The sequence below is a fragment of the Fimicolochytrium jonesii genome (assembly GCF_025526975.1).
Source record: "Fimicolochytrium jonesii strain JEL569 chromosome Unknown EV422scaffold_8, whole genome shotgun sequence".
NCBI lineage: Eukaryota > Fungi > Chytridiomycota > Chytridiomycetes > Spizellomycetales > Powellomycetaceae > Fimicolochytrium > Fimicolochytrium jonesii.
Window position 1 is genome coordinate 839380 of NW_026515675.1, and position 16017 is coordinate 855396.

A 16017-nucleotide genomic window follows, 5' to 3' on the forward strand; every position below is an offset into this window, starting at 1 on the left:
GATCCCATGGAACGTTCCGCTCTCAGCTTCCGCAATCGCTTGAGTCTAGATCGGAGTAGGAGCCGGACTCGCGATTCGCTCTTCAAGTCACGATCGCTTGAGTCCAGATCGGAGTAGGAGCCGGGCTCGCGATTCGTTACGCCATCAACTTTACAATCACTGATCTCAACGCTTCCAGTGCTGAGCACGACCGCCGCTTGCGGGAGGTTGACCGGCATGGGATGTGTTGTCGCTTTGCCGTTGTAGTCGTGGATGCCTCGGTAAAAACCTCTCTCAGATGTAAAAACCTCCGTGAGGAAAAAATGGATCCTGGGAGTAGGAAAAGAGCGCATCTTCGTATCGGGCAACATCGGCTTTTCAGCGTCCTCGTTGTTATCAAGCAACATCAGCTGTTCGTCGCAATCCTAGAGCGTGAACAAACTTCCAGTGTTTGTTTTCATCTAGGGATTTGGTAAATATATCCGCAACGTTGTCATGCGTATTGATCTGAGTGACGCTAATCGTTTTCGCATTCTCTTGACGGATGTAGGCATCAACCTTGGGTTCGATGTGCTTGGTTCTATTGCCTTTAATGAAGCCGTTGTCAGTTATGGAAAAAAGGTTACGACAAACGGGGCCTGACGGGACTCTGCTACCTATTTCTACCCTGCATCGGAAGCATGATGCCAGTTCAAGAGGTCTCAATGGCCCTGCTGTGGACTCGTTTTCCATAACTGACACCGGGACAACGCCTTTGAAGGACCGCTTCAGAACGGTCTCCTGTCCGCCATGGCCCTCTAACAGCAGACCGTTGCGAATATGATCATAGTCTAGAGCCAGCATTGCGCAAGTAAAAAGGAGTTTTAAAGGAGCAAAGAGCAGACAGGCAGTACAACGCTGTGGATTCAACGCTGGGGTCGGTGGTCTTCCGACGCATTCGAACGGTATATCCGCACACACCCCAGCGTTCAGCTAGCGGTGCGGCAGAATTCCGCTCCTATTACCCGAGCTGGGGTTGTATATTAGATCTCCTATTTATCTGTGGCTCATCTCCGCCCATCCTCATGTATATTTGCCATTTGCTCAATACACGGCCACTTCGCCCTACTTCACATCTACTTCATATCTTCCGGTTTGCCGTGCGGGGGCCAAATTTCTCCCCAAAATCTATTGAGGGCTGACTAGTACAGCGTGGGGGGAAAATTGGTCCCCCGACGGCGGCAATGACATCTCATATTCGCTCTACTTCACATCTGCGTATCCGGCCACCTGGCATCTCACCTCTCATATCGCCGCCATCTTTGGGTTGGACCGCACACGGGGCTCATTTCTCGAACGCATATCATCTCTCATATCGTCATATGCATCTCATTTACCATTTCGCCGAAGTCAGGTCTCGCCGTGCGCGATCCGGCGTCGTTGGGTCCAAAGATGTGCTGGATCATATGTATTTATTCATCGTTGTTAATATACGTGTACGCGGTTTCGCCCGCGAAGGTCGCCCGCTGGCCCTTCCCAAAAGGGGGGAGCCCAGTGGAGCGATCAAACCCCCCAAACCCCCCAAACCCAAGTGATATGTAAATTTAGACGTCATTATTATATGCCTACACTGTCAAAATACTGTCAAACCTACCTACTTTTGCGGTCCCTGTCTCTGAGACCTCTTTCTCGCTCTCTCTTCTTCCAACCTCAGCACATGCCGAGATCCACACCCCGACACAGCAACAACAACAACGACAACACAACAACAACAACGACAACACAACAACAACGACAACAACGACAACAACCATGCCCAAAGCACCCCCACGCCGAACTCAATCTGGTGCTGGAGCAGGCACGGGTAGGGACGACCGAAACTACTCCTGCCTTGCTCCTGGAGGAGTCTGCGTTGTTTGCGGGGCTCGGACGTCCGCTGCGTGGCGAACGGGCATTGTGAACAACGTCAAGACAGCCAGGGCGGCCTGCAATAAGTGTGGGCGCGCGCAGGCATATCTGGACGCCATCGCTGCCCTCCCGGGCAAACCCGTCGTCCCCTCAACCACCCTCCCCGCACCCGCCCCAGCCACCACGCACCTCACCCGCCAGCCCCCCGTCTCCGCCCACCATCCCCCCGTTTCCACCATCCCAAACCCCTCCTCCACCATCCCAACCCCCGTCTCCACCGCCCAGCCCCCCGTCTCTGCCGCCGCTCCCACTGTCTCCGCCCCCCAGCCTCCCGTCGCCGCTGCCGCTCCCGTCGCCCCTATCCCCACCATCCCCATTGCAATCTCCGCCCTTCTCAACCCTGCCCCCATCCCCACCCGCCCCACCTGCGCTGCCGCCATAGCAGGGGTCGCAGCCGCAGCAGCAGCAGCAGCAGCGCCCACCCCGACGACCGGTGACAAGGAGGAGGGGTATGACGAGATGGCGCAGGAGGAGCTGGCCGCGCTTGAAGAGGAGGAGGGGCCCTGGAGGGCGTTGGGAAAGCTAGTGAGGGAGACGTGCGGTTCAACAACACGCCAGGCGATGAAGGCCCACACCATGCCCCTCTTCGACGCACACCGAGCGCGCCTGGCCGCTGCAAAGCAGAAGGCCGAGGAAGTGCGGGCTTTTACCCCCGCCTCCGACGACGCCGATGATGATGACGAGGAGTATACGTCGGTCGAGAGCAGCCTCCCACACTCGGAGTCCGTGTCGTCATACGGATCTACATCTGGTGGCGACGAGACAGCGGGCTCCGAGTTGTGGGAGGAGGAGGATTATGCATTTGCGTGAGGGTGAGTTCATCATTGTCTCCGAGACAACTGTCTCCGCCATCTCCACTGCTCCTGACACACGCTCTCTCATCATAGAGCAAATCGCGAGGCTGCCCCTATTCCGGGCTGTCTCCATCGATCGCGGGAGTTGAGAGCGGACCGTTCCATGAGATCAGAATGCAGAGCGACGGCGACTGAATTCGATCTGCAGTCTGAGAGGGAGTGTTTATAAACAACCCGTTTCAGCAGGAATAAAACGAAAAGGACCGTGAGGCAGAGGAAAAATGGTCGTGGCTCGAGCTGTTTGAGAGTGGGTAAGGTTGCTTTCTGTTGCGATACATAGTACGCCAATAGAGCGTCCGAGAGAGCGTTCCATCACGTGGGTTTCATCACGTGAGCGTTGCGCAGGCTTTAATAAGTCTGATTACGGCGAGAACGACGCGAGGGCAGACGAGCGGGCGCACCTCTAAACTCACACCAACGCAACCCCAACCCTTTGTTACTTACACACTGCCCCCTGCACAACACAGCCCGCACCGGCAACCCCTCCCCACCCACCCCAGAATGTCAGCAGAATCAAAAGAAACCATCCCACCACCCGAGCCCTCCCCCACCACTCCGCCCGCCGCCGCCGCCGCACCCTCCTCCTCCTCCTCGAAAAAGTCCAAAAGCAAAGATGCAAAGAAGGGCGCGAAAGATCTCGCGAAAGCAGAGGCGAAGGAGTTGAAGGAGGCCAAGAAGGAGGAGAAGGCGGAGAAGAAGGAGGAGAAGGAGCAGGAGCAGCGGTTGGAGGAGGTGTTGCGGAAGGTTTGTTGTTGAAACTTTCATTCCGTGATGGGTTGTTGTTCGAGAACCCACCCCCGCTGAACGACTACTATATACCTCTTCTTTTTTTTGGTAGTTGGCGAAGATCGACCTGCTTCAGAATCTGGCGAACGATCCGAAGTTTAAGAAGAAGGCGAAGGATACGATGGAGAGTTATCGGTTTTGGAAGACGCAGCCTGTGACTCGTGTTGGTGCGTGTCGGTGGTATTTGTTACAGGGGGTGTGCGCGCAGGGTGGGAGGAGGAGCGATGGAACCATTTGTAGCAGGAGGTGGTTGCCGGGGCGGTTGGTGGAAAGGGGGGAAGATGTGTCCCAGAGCACGAGGAAGGGTAGACGAAACACAGCCGGCGGGGACTCTCGATCCCAAAAGACTCACCGTTCAACAACGTCTCGCCTAACCAAACCCCCCACCCTCTTCACCGAACTCCGCAGACGAGACGGTAGAAACCGAAGGCCCCATCGAACCCAACCGCCCCGCCAGCGAGATCCGACAAGAGCCGTACCCCCTCCCCAAAGATTTCGAATGGGCGATCGTGAACGTCGAGGACCCCGTGCAGCTGAAGGAGCTGTACGAGCTGCTCTCGCTGAACTATGTGGAGGATGATGACGCGATGTTTCGGTTTGATTATTCGGCGGAGTTTTTGAATTGGTACGGGGGGAGGGTGATGGGGGATGTTACTTTTTGGGTCATGGCATGCTGGATTGTGGTTGATGATGTGACTTTTTTCTGGATAGGGCGCTGAAATCCCCCGGCTGGAAACGCGAATGGCACATCGGCGTCCGTGTCGCTTCCAACAAGAAACTTGTCGCGTTCATCAGCGGGATCCCCGCGCATCTGCGGGTCAACACAGCGTAAGCCCCCTGTCACATCATTCCCCCACTATACACCCCCAACCTCACCCAACCCGCCGCTTTTATTTTCCCCAGCGCCCAGACACTCGTAGAAATCAACTTCCTCTGCGTACACAAGAAGCTGCGCTCGAAACGCCTGGCTCCTGTCTTGATCAAGGAGGTCACGCGGAGGGTTAACCTGGAGGGTATTTTCCAGGCGGCGTATACTGCGGGCGTTTATTTGCCGACGCCTGTTGGGACGGCCAGGTGGGTTGATGCGTGTGTGGGGGACCGGAGGAGGGTTGGGAAGTGGACAATTGACGTTTTTGGGGGTGGGGGATGCTCTCTTTAGGTATTACCACCGCTCACTCAACCCCAAAAAGCTGGTCGAGACCGGGTTCTCCCACATCGGACGCAACATGACCATGGCGCGGACTATCCGGCTGTACAAGCTGCCAACGGTACGTGTCGTCACACGGATCCCATCAGACGCATGCTTTCCCTTATCTCACACCACTGGTTGGCATTCTAGGAAACAACAACACCAGGCCTCCGACCCATGCAACCCACCGACGTCCCGCAAGTCACCGCCCTCCTCAACAGCTACATGCAGAAGTTCCCGATGGCGCCATCGTTCAGCGAGGATGAAGTCAGGCATTGGTTGCTACCTGTGCCTACCGTTGTATTCAGCTACGTCGCTGTGGTGCGTCTGTCTGTCCCCGTCACCCCCCGTTCTTTGTCAATTGTCTTCCTGCATGGACGCTGACTCATATGAAAATAGGACCCGACAACAACGAAGATCACAGACTTCTTCTCCTTCTACTCCCTCCCGTCCAGCGTGATCGGCCACCCCGTGCACAAACACATCAACGCCGCTTACCTGTTCTACTATGCGCCGAAGGGGCTGGGTGCGGATGAGGAGCGGACGAGGGGGTTGATAAACGATGCGTTGGTTTTGGCTGCTAAGGTAATGTGATATTGTCGCGTGGGGGATGTTGGGACATTTGTAATCAGTTCGTCACTGACTCGGGGCCCCACTCCCGCCGGATGATGTGTGAAAACAGGAAAACTTCGACGTCTTCAACTGCCTCAACCTGATGCACAACCAGAGCTTTGTCGACACGTTGAAGTTTGGGAAGGGGGATGGGAACCTGCATTATTACCTGTACAATTACCGGTGCAAGGAGCTGAAGCCGGAGGATGTTGCGTTGGTTTTGCTTTAGAGAGAGGGATCAGGAGCGGCCGTGCGGGACGAAAATAACCGGGGGGGGGGGGGGGGGGGGGGGGGGGGGTGTTACCGCACAAGCGTATGCGGAAACATCACACGTTGGGGATGCAACGAAGTGGAATCCTTACGGCACACGAAAGCATTTTGCGGCGTATACTTCCCCAAAGCGGCTTCCCCACCACACCCTTTCTCCGTCCCTCGTCGGTGTATATGTAATATATGTACTGTATTTACAATCGACTCATCCGCATCGTACGCTACGTTTTTGCTCATTGCGCGGGGATAAGGCGGGCGGAGGTGGTGGATGTCCTTGCTGGTGCTTTTTCTTTTTCTTTTTCTCGGCGACGGGAGCTGGTGGTGGTTGGGGTGGTGGTGGTTGCCGCGAGGTCTTTGAGTTTGCGGTCGTTTGCGCGCTTGAGTTTTTGGAGTTCTTCTCTGCGGGTTGCAAAGCGAGAGAAAAACGGGGGGTTTGGATACCAAGACTTCCGATGGGGTGTTGAAAGGAAAGCCGCGACCAACATACTCTTTCTGAGCCCGCAACGCATCCACGGCCGGTTCCGGGAACTTGTCAAACTCCACCCTCGTCCTTCGTCCCTCCTCCACACCTTCGCCCTCAATCCCCCCCTCCACCTCCACCTGCTCGTCCGGCTCCCGATCCCCCACGTTGCCAGGCGGCGGCCAAACGCCGTCCACATCCCTCTTCCACGCCTCCCACCCCACCCGCGCCCGGCCCCCGCCCACCGCGTCCTCCCTGCCCAGGGACTTCAGCACGCCGGGCGGCCCGCCAATCGCAGCGAGCGAGTCCTGCCCTGCGAGCACAACCACCGGTTTGTTGGCGTCCGTGGACAGCGTGCGGGGCGCGGAGGTCTTGAAGGCGTGGTGGGAGAGCAGGGAGCGGAGAGAGGGGGTTGGAGAGGGCGAGGTGAAGAGGAGGGAGGCGCCGTGCGTGTGGGCGAGGTAGCGGAGGGATTTCAGGAGGAGTTTGCGGGGGTCGCTGGCGGGGGGGGGGGAGGGGGGTTAGATGGGGATACTAGGGGCCGGGGAAAGGGAAGGGTGACTTACGATTCCATGTCTTTGAAGAGGTCGTAGTGGGTTCCGATGATGACGAGGGGGACCAGGGAGGGGTTGAGGAATTCCCTACCGACCAAGATATCAGTCCAACTCCTTTCCGTCCGCCATTCCCGAACCACCCTGAACGCGCCAACCCCTGCACGTACTTATCCGGATGCAGCCCCTTCTCATCCTTTTCCTTCTCGTCCTTCTCTCCTGTCCCACCCATAAACTTGCGCCACGCAAACTGTCGTAGCGCCTTGGGCCGCTTTGACCCGCGGGCTTCGAGGCGGGCGAGGATCTGAGTGGTCGTTGTGTGGAGGCGGGGGAGGAGGGTGGTGAGGGTGTGGATTGTTTCTGCGGGCTGTGGGTGGAAAATGATCAGTGGGAAAATGATCAGTGGGGTGGATACCGGGGGAGGGGGGAGGGGGGAAAGCAGGGGAAGGTGGGAGATAAACCTACCTTTGAAAGATTGACGACGATGACGAATGTAGAGGTGTGGATGTTGGTTTCCTTGAGGGGGATTGAGACTAGTTCGGAGAGACGGATGCCGCCGGCTGCATAAACAATAAGTCAACGGCAAAATGTGAGCTCGGCCCATCGCGATGTTGAATGCACGTAGGAACGTCACATCCTCCGCCCGGTAACGCACCGATCTCCCAGATATGCGCCACATCCTTCACAGCGTTCATCCCACCCCGCGTGCGTCGTGCGAACGTGTACTCCATGCCGACCGTTGGTGTTGGTGGGTCATCTAGCGGTGCGACGAGTTAGAGACGTCGGTACTGATGCAAGTGGTGTCAATGGATTGAATCCCCACCTCGATCCAGAAACCGCAGCACGACACTGGTTTTGCCTGCCCCGCGCGATCCGACAAAGATGAGCGTGCTCTCGATGGGTGCATCGGGCGCTGCGGGAAAAGTGATATAGGTGAGAAGCCTAAGTCGGAAATCGTAAACGGGTCCTAACCTTCACCGCTCTTCTTCTCCGCCGCCTTCATCTCCTTGACGAGCGTCCATATATCTCGTGTCCCCTTGCGGCTGGCTGGGGCCTCGTCCTTGCCGCTGCCGCCGGACAGCGAGGTCGTTGACCCGGTGGCTTTTGATCTGCCGGCGGATGACGATGATTTTAGCATGAATGAGCGAGCGAGTTTTCTTAGTGTTTAAAGGTTGCAGAGAGAAAAGCGTTCTCTCTCTTATGCTAGATCCGCGCGAGAAAGCAGCCCCCTTCCGCCGGTGTGCTCACGCGTCATTAAAATCCCTCGAGAGCACGTGACTTGGCACTTCGACGTGGTACGATCGGACATCATCAGGGAAGGAAGAGGTGCGACAGCGGAAAGGGACGCCTGCTCACTCTTATTATCCAAGCACCCCCACGAACAACGACCACGACGGCCGCCGCCCCCCGAAATATAAAGCGCAACTAGTTTGTCTTCGGGCAGAACCGTCATCTCCCTGCGTCCACTCCGCAGCCGCCCCTCTCGACTCCGCACTACTCCCTACCCTCTCATCCAACCACCAAGATGTCCACGGCCACACATCTCATCAACACCCTCGTCGAGGAGTTGGCCCAAAAAGCAACCTCCCTCTCCACCCACGACCTCCTCCTCGTCTCGGCCGCGACTCTCATCGCAACGGCAGTCACTGTCGTCGTGAGGACCGGAGGCGACCGTAAAGCAACGCAGTGGACTGCTGAAGATGGAACAGTTCTCTCGAGACCGCCTGCCCGCAACGGCTGGATCCCTTGGTTGGGCGTTGCGCTGCAATATGGCAAGAATCCGGATGCGTTTCAACGGAAATGCAGTGAGACGTTTGGTAAGTGGGAGACGATGGTTTGCGATGGGAGCCCGAGCGATAGAGAGCGAAGCGAGCAGTAAATGTGAGCGACCGCGAACAGTCGTCTTATTTGTGATGTCTTCAGTTGAGCGAACTCAAATGTTCCTCAACCGCTCGCGTGTCGCTCACTGTCATTTTCAATACACATGGCCCAACCTCCTTTGTCGTCTAACCAATCAACGAACCAACCAACCTGTTACAGGTGATATCTTTAGCTTGCGAATCGGCGGAAAGCGGTTTATCTTGATCACAGACCCGTTCACCATCCCCAACGTGTACAAAATGACCAAAACGCTCTCGTTTTCTCCTTTGGCTGATCAAGTCACCGTGAACGCTTTTGGCGCTACCAAAGCATCGCCGAACAAAAACGTGAACGCTGCCATGCACACCCAGTACGCGCGATACTTGTCCGGCGAATCCCTCCGCTCCATGTCCGAATCCTTCGCATCCCACCTCAGCACCGTGCTCTGGGATGAATGCAAGGACCGCTCGTCCCAGGAGTTGAGCGACGGGTGGGAAATCGATCTGTATAGTTTCACGCGGTGGGTCATCTACGCTGCCTCCGCCAAAGCGACCTACGGCGACACATTCGATACGAAATCTACCTACGATGATTTCGTCACGTTTGATAAACACTTCCCTATCCTTGCCGCGGGTGCACCGTCCATCCTTGTCCCGGAAGGCCGCGCCGCCCGCAAGCGACTGATCGCCTACCTCGCTACACTACGCAACTCAACAATGCAAAACCAAGCGCCGATCGCGACAGCCCGTGACGAAGTGTTTGACCGGTTCGAGTTTGGTGATAACGATCGCGGCGCGTGGACGCTTGCGTTCTTGTGGGCTACACAGGGAAATTCTACCCCGACTGTGTTCTGGTACTACGCGTACGCCTTAACCCACGGCAATCTCTTCTCCGCCTTAACCTCTGAGGTCAACCAAGCCATCACGCCCACCACAACTCCATCCTCCAACCCCTTTTCGGTCGCCGTCGACATACCCACTCTGGCATCCCTTCCCCGCTTCAACGCAACATTTTCCGAAACACTCCGTATGGCATCATCCACATTCTCCATCCGGGTCGCATTGGAAGACGTACGTATCAAACACGGCTCGAACGGTCACGAATACCTCGTTAAGAAGGGCGAGTGGATTGTGATTTCGACACGGTTTATCCATACCGATGCGGGGATTTTCGAACGGTCGGCGGATTTTGTGGACGATCGGTTCTTGGACGTCGTGGAGGAAGTCGAGGCCGGTGTCAATGCCGAAAGCAATACTCCCACCACCCCTGCTACCACCGCGACTCCGACACGGACGGACAGCGCCAAGGATATAGCCAGAACTGCCACAACAACAGCGAAACCAACAATAAAGAAACCCACCGCCAAGAAATTCTCAAAAGACGGCAAGCCCGTCCGGCACCACCTCCTCCCCTTCGGCGGCGGCGCCTCGCTCTGCCCCGGCCGTCACTTTGCGAGTTTTGAGATTAAGCTGTTTGCGGCTATGATGATGTACTTTTTTGATGTGGAGATTGTTGGTGGGAAGAATTCGAAGGATGAGAAGAGTGAGAAGAATGGGAAGGAGGGTGATGATGTTGGTGATGTGGATGAGGGAGTGAGTTTGCCGGAGATGGATATGACGCGCGCCGGTTTTGGTGTGCTCCCCCCTGTGGATGATTTGAGGGTGAGGATCAAGTTGAAGGGGCATGTGGTGGAGCGGATGGCTGCTTAGATAAGAATGAGGCAAGGAACCTGGGTGATTGGTTACGGTTCGTGGGATGTGTCTTTGTGTGGTTCTGTTATTTTGGAGGCACTTCTGGAACTTGGGTGGATGAGTTTTGGGGAGAAGGTGAGAGGGCAATGTGGGACTGGCATTGCTTTCTTCTCTTTCTTTCTGTTATACGGCGTTGGTCTTGGCACCGACATCTGGGCGCGATTTCGGTCCAGAGGCCGGTTGCTGTGTACTGTATGTAGCAGTAGAGATCCGTACAGTATGTAGGTGTGAGTAGAAGAGACAGAATACATGTGTTAGCTCCTCGCTTTCGTCCCTGCGACACCGACGGCCCCTGTATCGGCGTCCCAAAACGGAGCTCACGCATTTCTCGTGGAGCATGTTAGGTCAATGCGGAGGGCGGGTTAGCAGGGCGAGTGGCTAGCCCCTCCCACCCGGGGATTGCCACTCTTTCGGTGATGTTGTTTGGGAAGGAGGCCTTATCATCACTGCCCGATCATCCGTCCAGATGTAGAAGATCTATGCTCTTCTGAAGAGGACTCGTACCATGCTTGTCATACCCAGAACGATCCCTTGCAAGGTTGACTACATCCCACGTCGCTGTCTGGGATTGCTACACTCATGCCTTACGTGGGGATCCCATAGGGGTAGCGGATGCATGAGGATGAAAGCGGCATGGTGGTCCTTGCAATTGGATGCCCCACGACAGTCGAGGCTCAAGCCCCAAATGGGTGAGGCTACACCGTCTCTCCACATACTCGGGGGACCTGAAAATGCCATCTTATCACATACACAGACCCGGAGCGATGTCCCCCATCTGTGGACCCCGACGATCTTGCATGTGAAAAAGGGACGGTTTCTGAGTTGATGCTTTCCGCAGGGGTGTTGTGGCGGCCCCTAGGGTGTTGATTCAAACCAGCCCTACACATGCAATGACTGGTCCGAGCTAGTACGAGGCCCTGGGTGTTCAGCATAGGCCATCTATACTGTATGCGGAGGAAGATCAGGATCGTTATCGCACGCCCTGTTTCGCTGCGAACTTCCGCTACCAGTCTTCCACGGCGGGGCTTTGGGAGCAGCGCAGTACGGGGAATGGATTGTACTGTATACGTCACGCGGAAAAGCCATGCAACTTGATGCGAGCAGCGAGCGGACCGCCCGGAAGTCGAAATAGGGCCACAAAGCATATGAAGGCGGCGAGGAAATCGATACGCAGAGTGAGAGCAACCGTGCGTAACGTTCGGACTTGCACGCGCCTCTCGCAGAAAAAGGAACACCTCGCGGATTTCACACCTCCTGCCAGCGATATCCGTAGACTTTCCCCTCGTGTGCATACCACCCAACCCATACCCATACCCATACCCAGCGGTTTCCTACCAGCACCAAGGCCTCTTTTTTTTTCCTCTCCCAAGTTGGCTCGGTCGGCCACAACTACATAGTACATACAGTACAGTACAAGGCGAAAAGTTTGCCCGACCCCACAACGCGCAGAATTTTCTCGTCTCTGAGTTTCTCTTCCGGGCCGGCTTCAAGAACCTTCTCGTGCTCCTCAAGCTTTCTGCTCTTATATCACCCCAACATCGACTCTGTTACCCCACACTCCAAAGTGGTCATCCCAGGTTCTGGCAACCCTCCTATCCCAAGAATACAATGGCCGCACCCGTCGTTATCGAAGAAGCCGCGGCAATCACGGCCCCGCCGGCATACAGCGAGGCAAGCATGGTCGATGTCGACGAGGAGAGATACCCGACGGTCGAGGACGACATTGTTGAGGAGGAGGATGAGGAAGCTGAACGACGACCGTTGCTTGGGTCTGCGGCGCGGGCGGCTGAACACCGGTTGTTACAGAGGAGGGAACTTGTTGGGTTGTCGTTTATGGTGCGGTTTTGATGTCCCGTCACACTTGCTTTTGGAACAACGCATCGATTACTAATCTTCTACCGTTTTGCTATGCAGGCCCTCTCAGCGCTCCTCTTCTCCCTCATGTCCGTCCTCGTCAAAATCTCCGGGCAGGACTTCCCCTTCCTCGAGATCGTCTTTGCGCGCTCGCTCATCCAATTTTCCTGCGGCGTCGTCGCCTGCCTCGCTCTGGGCGTCATGCCCTGGGGTCCACCCACTCTCAACAAGTTCTGGCTGATTGCGCGCGGCAGCGCCGGGGCAACGGGTCTCGCGCTGTACTTTTACACGATCGTAAATATGCCGTTGGGCGACGGGATGACCATCTTCTTCACGGGCCCGGCGTTCACGGCGGTGTTGGCGTGGTTGTGTTTGGGTGAGCCGCTGACGAGGCTGGATATTGGCGCGACGGTCGCGTGTTTGGCGGGCGTGACGTTGGTGTCGCAGCCTGAGTTCCTTTTCGGAGCGCATGACGATGCGAAACCCGGACATGGGAAGCCGCACCACCCTCACCATCAAGGCCTCCAAAACCCTGACGAGGCAGCAGCAGAGCAAGAAAGCGGAGACTCCCGTTTCTCGATATTGACCGGCGCCGGCAAAACAAAAGCAACCTCAGTCATCGCCCCCCTCGCCGCGCTCGCCGGCGCCATCATGTCATCCGTCGCCTACGTCCTCGTCCGCAAAATCGGCTCCCGCGCCCACTTCATGGTCCACGTCACCTACTTTGGCCTCATGTCCTCGCTTCTCTCCGGCTTTGCCCTGCTCATCACCTCCTCCCCCACCTCCACAACCACAACCTCGTCCCTCCCGGCCATCCCCCCAACCCAATGGACGCCCACTCAGTACCTCACCATGTGCTCAGTCGGCCTCTCCGCCTTCATCGCGCAATGTTTCCTCAACGCCGGCCTGCAGCGCGCCAACGCCGGCCCCGCGACGCTGATGCGGAACCTCGACATCGTGTTTGCGTTTGTGTTTGGGTTGGCGTTCTTTGGCGAGGTGCCCAGGGTCACGAGTGTTCTTGGCGCGGCGCTCATCCTCGGCGCTACCGCCACCGTGGCGCTTTGGAAGTGGTACGGGAGCTTGCGGAGGCGCGGGGAGGACACCAAGCGGGAGGGTGGGGCCGATGAGCCGTAAGATGTGCAACATGGGGATTCTGTGACGAGACACCTGTCGGGGAAAAGCCCCTTGACACCCCACAGTCCGGTTCACGTGGCTCTCAACGCCTTCCCAAAATAATATAGAAAACAGGCATATACCCCCCCTATTCCCGAAACCGCCCTGCCGTCCCGTTCGCCATCACTACACGAGTTCCCGAACCCCTCACGACGACACACAGCGGATCCCGACTCAATATCCCCCCTCCCAGCACACCGCCACCTTCCCGGATCTCCACTCGGACGGATGATCCCCTCCGCGGCGTAAACCAGAGGTAGCTAGCGGTATATAGGATGTGATGCGGTTTATGTAATCTGATGGAGTGATGGGTTTCCGCTGGTGGTGGCGGGGCGGATGGGATGTGGAGGGGGCTGGGCTGGGTTTGTCATTCTGCGCCTTTTCTTGCCCCCTTTTTTTCCCCGTTTCTTTGCGCGTTCCGCTTCAGCTGCTTTTGTAATGAATGTCGAAATTGTAACAGACTCTCAGTTGATGGGTTTCATGTATTTGAAAAATCTACCAGCGGAAGCCGTGCGTGTGTTATATACACGCCGTAAACGGGGGACTAAACTCCTTTCCAAACAAGATCAGCCGCTGACGTTTGCCCCACCATTACATTTCCCCTCCTAGCCTACGCCTTAAATTATCTACCGCTGATTCCAATGCGCAGGGTTAACCCCCCCACCCTGCTGCTGCGAAAACTGCCCCGGCTGCTGATGCGGGCTGGGTTGCCCCGACCCCCCAAACTGCCCCAACGCCGCAAGTTGCTGCTGGGCCGCCGCGACCTGTTGCTGCGCGGCCGCGTACTGCTGGTGGGCGAGGGCTTGTTGTTGGAGGGCTTGTTCGTAGGAGAAGTTGGATGTGGGTTGGGCCGCCTGGGTGTAGAGCTGTTGCTGTTGTTGGGGCTGGTAGAGGTTTTGTTGGGGTTGCGATTGCTGGTAGAGTTGGGGCGATGGGTATCCCTGGATGGCGGGATTAGAGAGGCCGGCCAGTTGTTGTTGTTGTTGGAGGAGTTGCTGTTGGAGTTGTTGTTGTTGGAGCTGGTGCTGTTGTTGAAGGTATTGCTGCTGTTGGAATTGTTGTGGGGATTGCTGTTGTTGCTGCTGCTGGTATTGGTGCTGTTGTTGTTGCTGCTGCTGTTTTTGCGCTCGCGCGGTGATGACGGACGGTGCGATGCCACTTAGCGCATCTAGATCTGCGAAATTCTTCCGCTTGACGTCGACTGCTGCGTTGCTGCCGGCCGCCATGTTGAGGACCACGTACAAGGCGTTCCCGACACTGCTCCGGTCGACCGTGATCTTATTCGTCAAGACCTGGGCATATGCGATGTTTTAGCATAATCGCCGTGATCTTTTACTCAGAGCGTTTCCGACCGAAAAGTGGAAGCCAGAAACTCACATCAAACCAAGTAACACTCTCTCCATGCCACCTCCCGTGCCGTTCCGGATCCTCCCTCACAAACCACGACACCATATTCTGCGCAATCAGCTCCGGTGGCGTGAAACCCCCATTAAACCGCACCCATCCATAGACATCCACCGCCGGGTTGATAGGCTCGTTCCCCGTGAGTGGGCCGGGCCGAAACTGGTCCGTCACGCCTAGCCGCAGCAGGGCACGCGCGACGAGCTTGTGGATCACGCTTTCGGTCATGAAGAGGAGCACGGTTTCTTGGCCTTGCTGGATGGCCCCGTTTTGCTGCTCAAGCTCGATGGCGCAGGGGGCGGACCATTCGCCGGTTTTGAGACGGAGGACGGCAACGCCGCGGTTGCCTTTGCAGATGGCGCATCTGGAAGGGGTTAAAGGTCAGCACTAATGCGATTGGGTACGCGCCAATTTGATACAACGCAGACATCCTCATCGCTGACAGCGTCCTCGACCCTTGACCTCCCACCATCGAACTGCCTCTTAGGCATACTCTCAGGTACTCACCCCATAGCGCTCGTGATGTAAACAGAAGGAATAGCGCCTTGGCGAGGGTCGACGAATGCGCTGAAAGCTTTTGCGGCCTGCTGGCACTCTTCGCCTGCCGTGAGAGCTCTCTGCTGCGACATGATAGGAGTTGGGGATACCTTGCCTTAGACGGTTGCGGAGAGTTTCTCTTGCGAAGAGACCTGGGGGCTGAGAGGGTAGATGGGTAGGGATGACCTCTCTTTCTTATAAAAGCCGCCGCGAATATAATCTGCCGGCCGTTTACGCCAGATCACGTGTCTGAACCCTTCTTTTTAAACAGGCGCGTGAGCAAACGGGCGAACATTTAGAAGACCTCGTCGAATTGTGTCAATCCAGCAACCATGTACTCGCCCGCGCTGGTGCCCGAAAGGTTGGCCAAATATTTGGAAGGCACGCCGCCCAAAAGCTAAACCTCGCCGTGTCGCTGGTCCGCGGGAATCGAAGACACTTCCGTTCATTCGAGTCAGCGCCATTCCAACGGAAACATAGGTCAGGTCAAGCATCCAAGGACCCTTGGGCTCGTCCCAGAGCACGCTCATCCACTGCAGTTCCGAGCCTTCTCCACGCGACGAACTCCGACGTATCTTCATCCTTCGCAGCATACCCTGGTAGATTCCTTCGCTCATCGAGGGGGAGGTTGATTCCGCCGGCGGTCGTCGTCCTGGAACACTACCGCGATGGGGCACCTCGCCACCAACCATGTTCGCCATCTCCCCCGTCCTCGCGGGCGTGCCGACGACAAGAAACTTGGAGGATTGCTTCTCTTTGCTCGCAGCCCAGGTGGAACGGGGCTCGGTTGTGG

At 56.7% G+C, this 16017-nt stretch overlaps 6 protein-coding genes across 6 annotated transcripts; 4 read left to right on the forward strand and 2 right to left on the reverse strand.

Annotated features, from left to right (window-relative positions):
* Positions 1-1770: 1770 nt before the first annotated feature.
* Positions 1771-2786, forward strand: EV422DRAFT_614719 (uncharacterized protein; the record flags this gene model as incomplete). Its single annotated transcript, XM_053073932.1, has 1 exon — positions 1771-2786. One exon carries the CDS (start codon positions 1771-1773, stop codon positions 2734-2736), a length of 966 nt encoding a protein of 321 aa, XP_052926628.1. The 3' UTR covers positions 2737-2786.
* A 419-nt stretch (positions 2787-3205) lies between these two features.
* EV422DRAFT_526133 (acyl-CoA N-acyltransferase) lies at positions 3206-5640 on the forward strand. The gene is made up of 8 exons (XM_053070111.1): positions 3206-3733; positions 3975-4191; positions 4278-4394; positions 4470-4640; positions 4726-4834; positions 4906-5076; positions 5155-5340; positions 5438-5640. The coding sequence occupies exons 1-8, from the start codon at positions 3688-3690 to the stop codon at positions 5594-5596; spliced, it is 1176 nt and encodes a 391-aa protein (XP_052926629.1). The 5' UTR covers positions 3206-3687; the 3' UTR covers positions 5597-5640.
* A 30-nt stretch (positions 5641-5670) lies between these two features.
* On the reverse strand, positions 5671-7855 carry EV422DRAFT_619352 (uncharacterized protein). The gene is made up of 8 exons (XM_053074065.1): positions 7621-7855; positions 7472-7561; positions 7304-7405; positions 7114-7208; positions 6819-7015; positions 6664-6738; positions 6125-6595; positions 5671-6036 (listed from the first exon to the last, which is right to left on the reverse strand). The coding sequence occupies exons 1-8, from the start codon at positions 7784-7786 to the stop codon at positions 5871-5873; spliced, it is 1362 nt and encodes a 453-aa protein (XP_052926630.1). The 5' UTR covers positions 7787-7855; the 3' UTR covers positions 5671-5870.
* A 21-nt stretch (positions 7856-7876) lies between these two features.
* EV422DRAFT_526140 (cytochrome P450) lies at positions 7877-10519 on the forward strand. Its single transcript, XM_053070112.1, has 2 exons — positions 7877-8465; positions 8689-10519. Exons 1-2 carry the CDS (start codon positions 8174-8176, stop codon positions 10215-10217), a joined length of 1821 nt encoding a protein of 606 aa, XP_052926631.1. The 5' UTR covers positions 7877-8173; the 3' UTR covers positions 10218-10519.
* Positions 10520-11936: 1417 nt separating this feature from the next.
* EV422DRAFT_495087 (uncharacterized protein) lies at positions 11937-13247 on the forward strand (the record flags this gene model as incomplete). Its single annotated transcript, XM_053067792.1, has 3 exons — positions 11937-12095; positions 12174-12565; positions 12674-13247. 3 exons carry the CDS (start codon positions 11937-11939, stop codon positions 13245-13247), a joined length of 1125 nt encoding a protein of 374 aa, XP_052926632.1.
* Positions 13248-13748: 501 nt separating this feature from the next.
* EV422DRAFT_526143 (uncharacterized protein) lies at positions 13749-15400 on the reverse strand. The gene is made up of 3 exons (XM_053070113.1): positions 15195-15400; positions 14664-15051; positions 13749-14578 (listed from the first exon to the last, which is right to left on the reverse strand). The coding sequence occupies exons 1-3, from the start codon at positions 15314-15316 to the stop codon at positions 13913-13915; spliced, it is 1176 nt and encodes a 391-aa protein (XP_052926633.1). The 5' UTR covers positions 15317-15400; the 3' UTR covers positions 13749-13912.
* Positions 15401-16017: the final 617 nt, after the last annotated feature.

Bases quoted from the DNA above. Each gene is read 5' to 3' on its own strand.
- EV422DRAFT_526143 (XM_053070113.1), bottom strand. From the start codon at position 15,316: ATGTCGCAGCAGAGAGCTCTCACGGCAGGCGAAGAGTGCCAGCAGGCC. The intron at 15,052-15,194 runs GTGAGTACCTGA...AACCCCTTCCAG, and splicing joins TACATCACGAGCGCTATGGG to ATGCGCCATCTGCAAAGGCA. The intron at 14,579-14,663 runs GTGAGTTTCTGG...GCATATGCCCAG, and splicing joins AGAGTGTTACTTGGTTTGAT to GTCTTGACGAATAAGATCAC.
- EV422DRAFT_526140 (XM_053070112.1), top strand. From the start codon at position 8,174: ATGTCCACGGCCACACATCTCATCAACACCCTCGTCGAGGAGTTGGCC. The intron at 8,466-8,688 runs GTAAGTGGGAGA...AACCTGTTACAG, and splicing joins GAAATGCAGTGAGACGTTTG to GTGATATCTTTAGCTTGCGA.
- EV422DRAFT_526133 (XM_053070111.1), top strand. From the start codon at position 3,688: ATGGAGAGTTATCGGTTTTGGAAGACGCAGCCTGTGACTCGTGTTG. The intron at 4,835-4,905 runs GTACGTGTCGTC...TTGGCATTCTAG, and splicing joins GGCTGTACAAGCTGCCAACG to GAAACAACAACACCAGGCCT. The intron at 5,077-5,154 runs GTGCGTCTGTCT...ATATGAAAATAG, and splicing joins TATTCAGCTACGTCGCTGTG to GACCCGACAACAACGAAGAT.
- EV422DRAFT_619352 (XM_053074065.1), bottom strand. From the start codon at position 7,786: ATGCTAAAATCATCGTCATCCGCCGGCAGATCAAAAGCCACCGGGTCA. The intron at 7,209-7,303 runs GTGCGTTACCGG...TTGTTTATGCAG, and splicing joins GGCGCATATCTGGGAGATCG to CCGGCGGCATCCGTCTCTCC. The intron at 7,016-7,113 runs GTAGGTTTATCT...TTCCACCCACAG, and splicing joins TCGTCGTCAATCTTTCAAAG to CCCGCAGAAACAATCCACAC.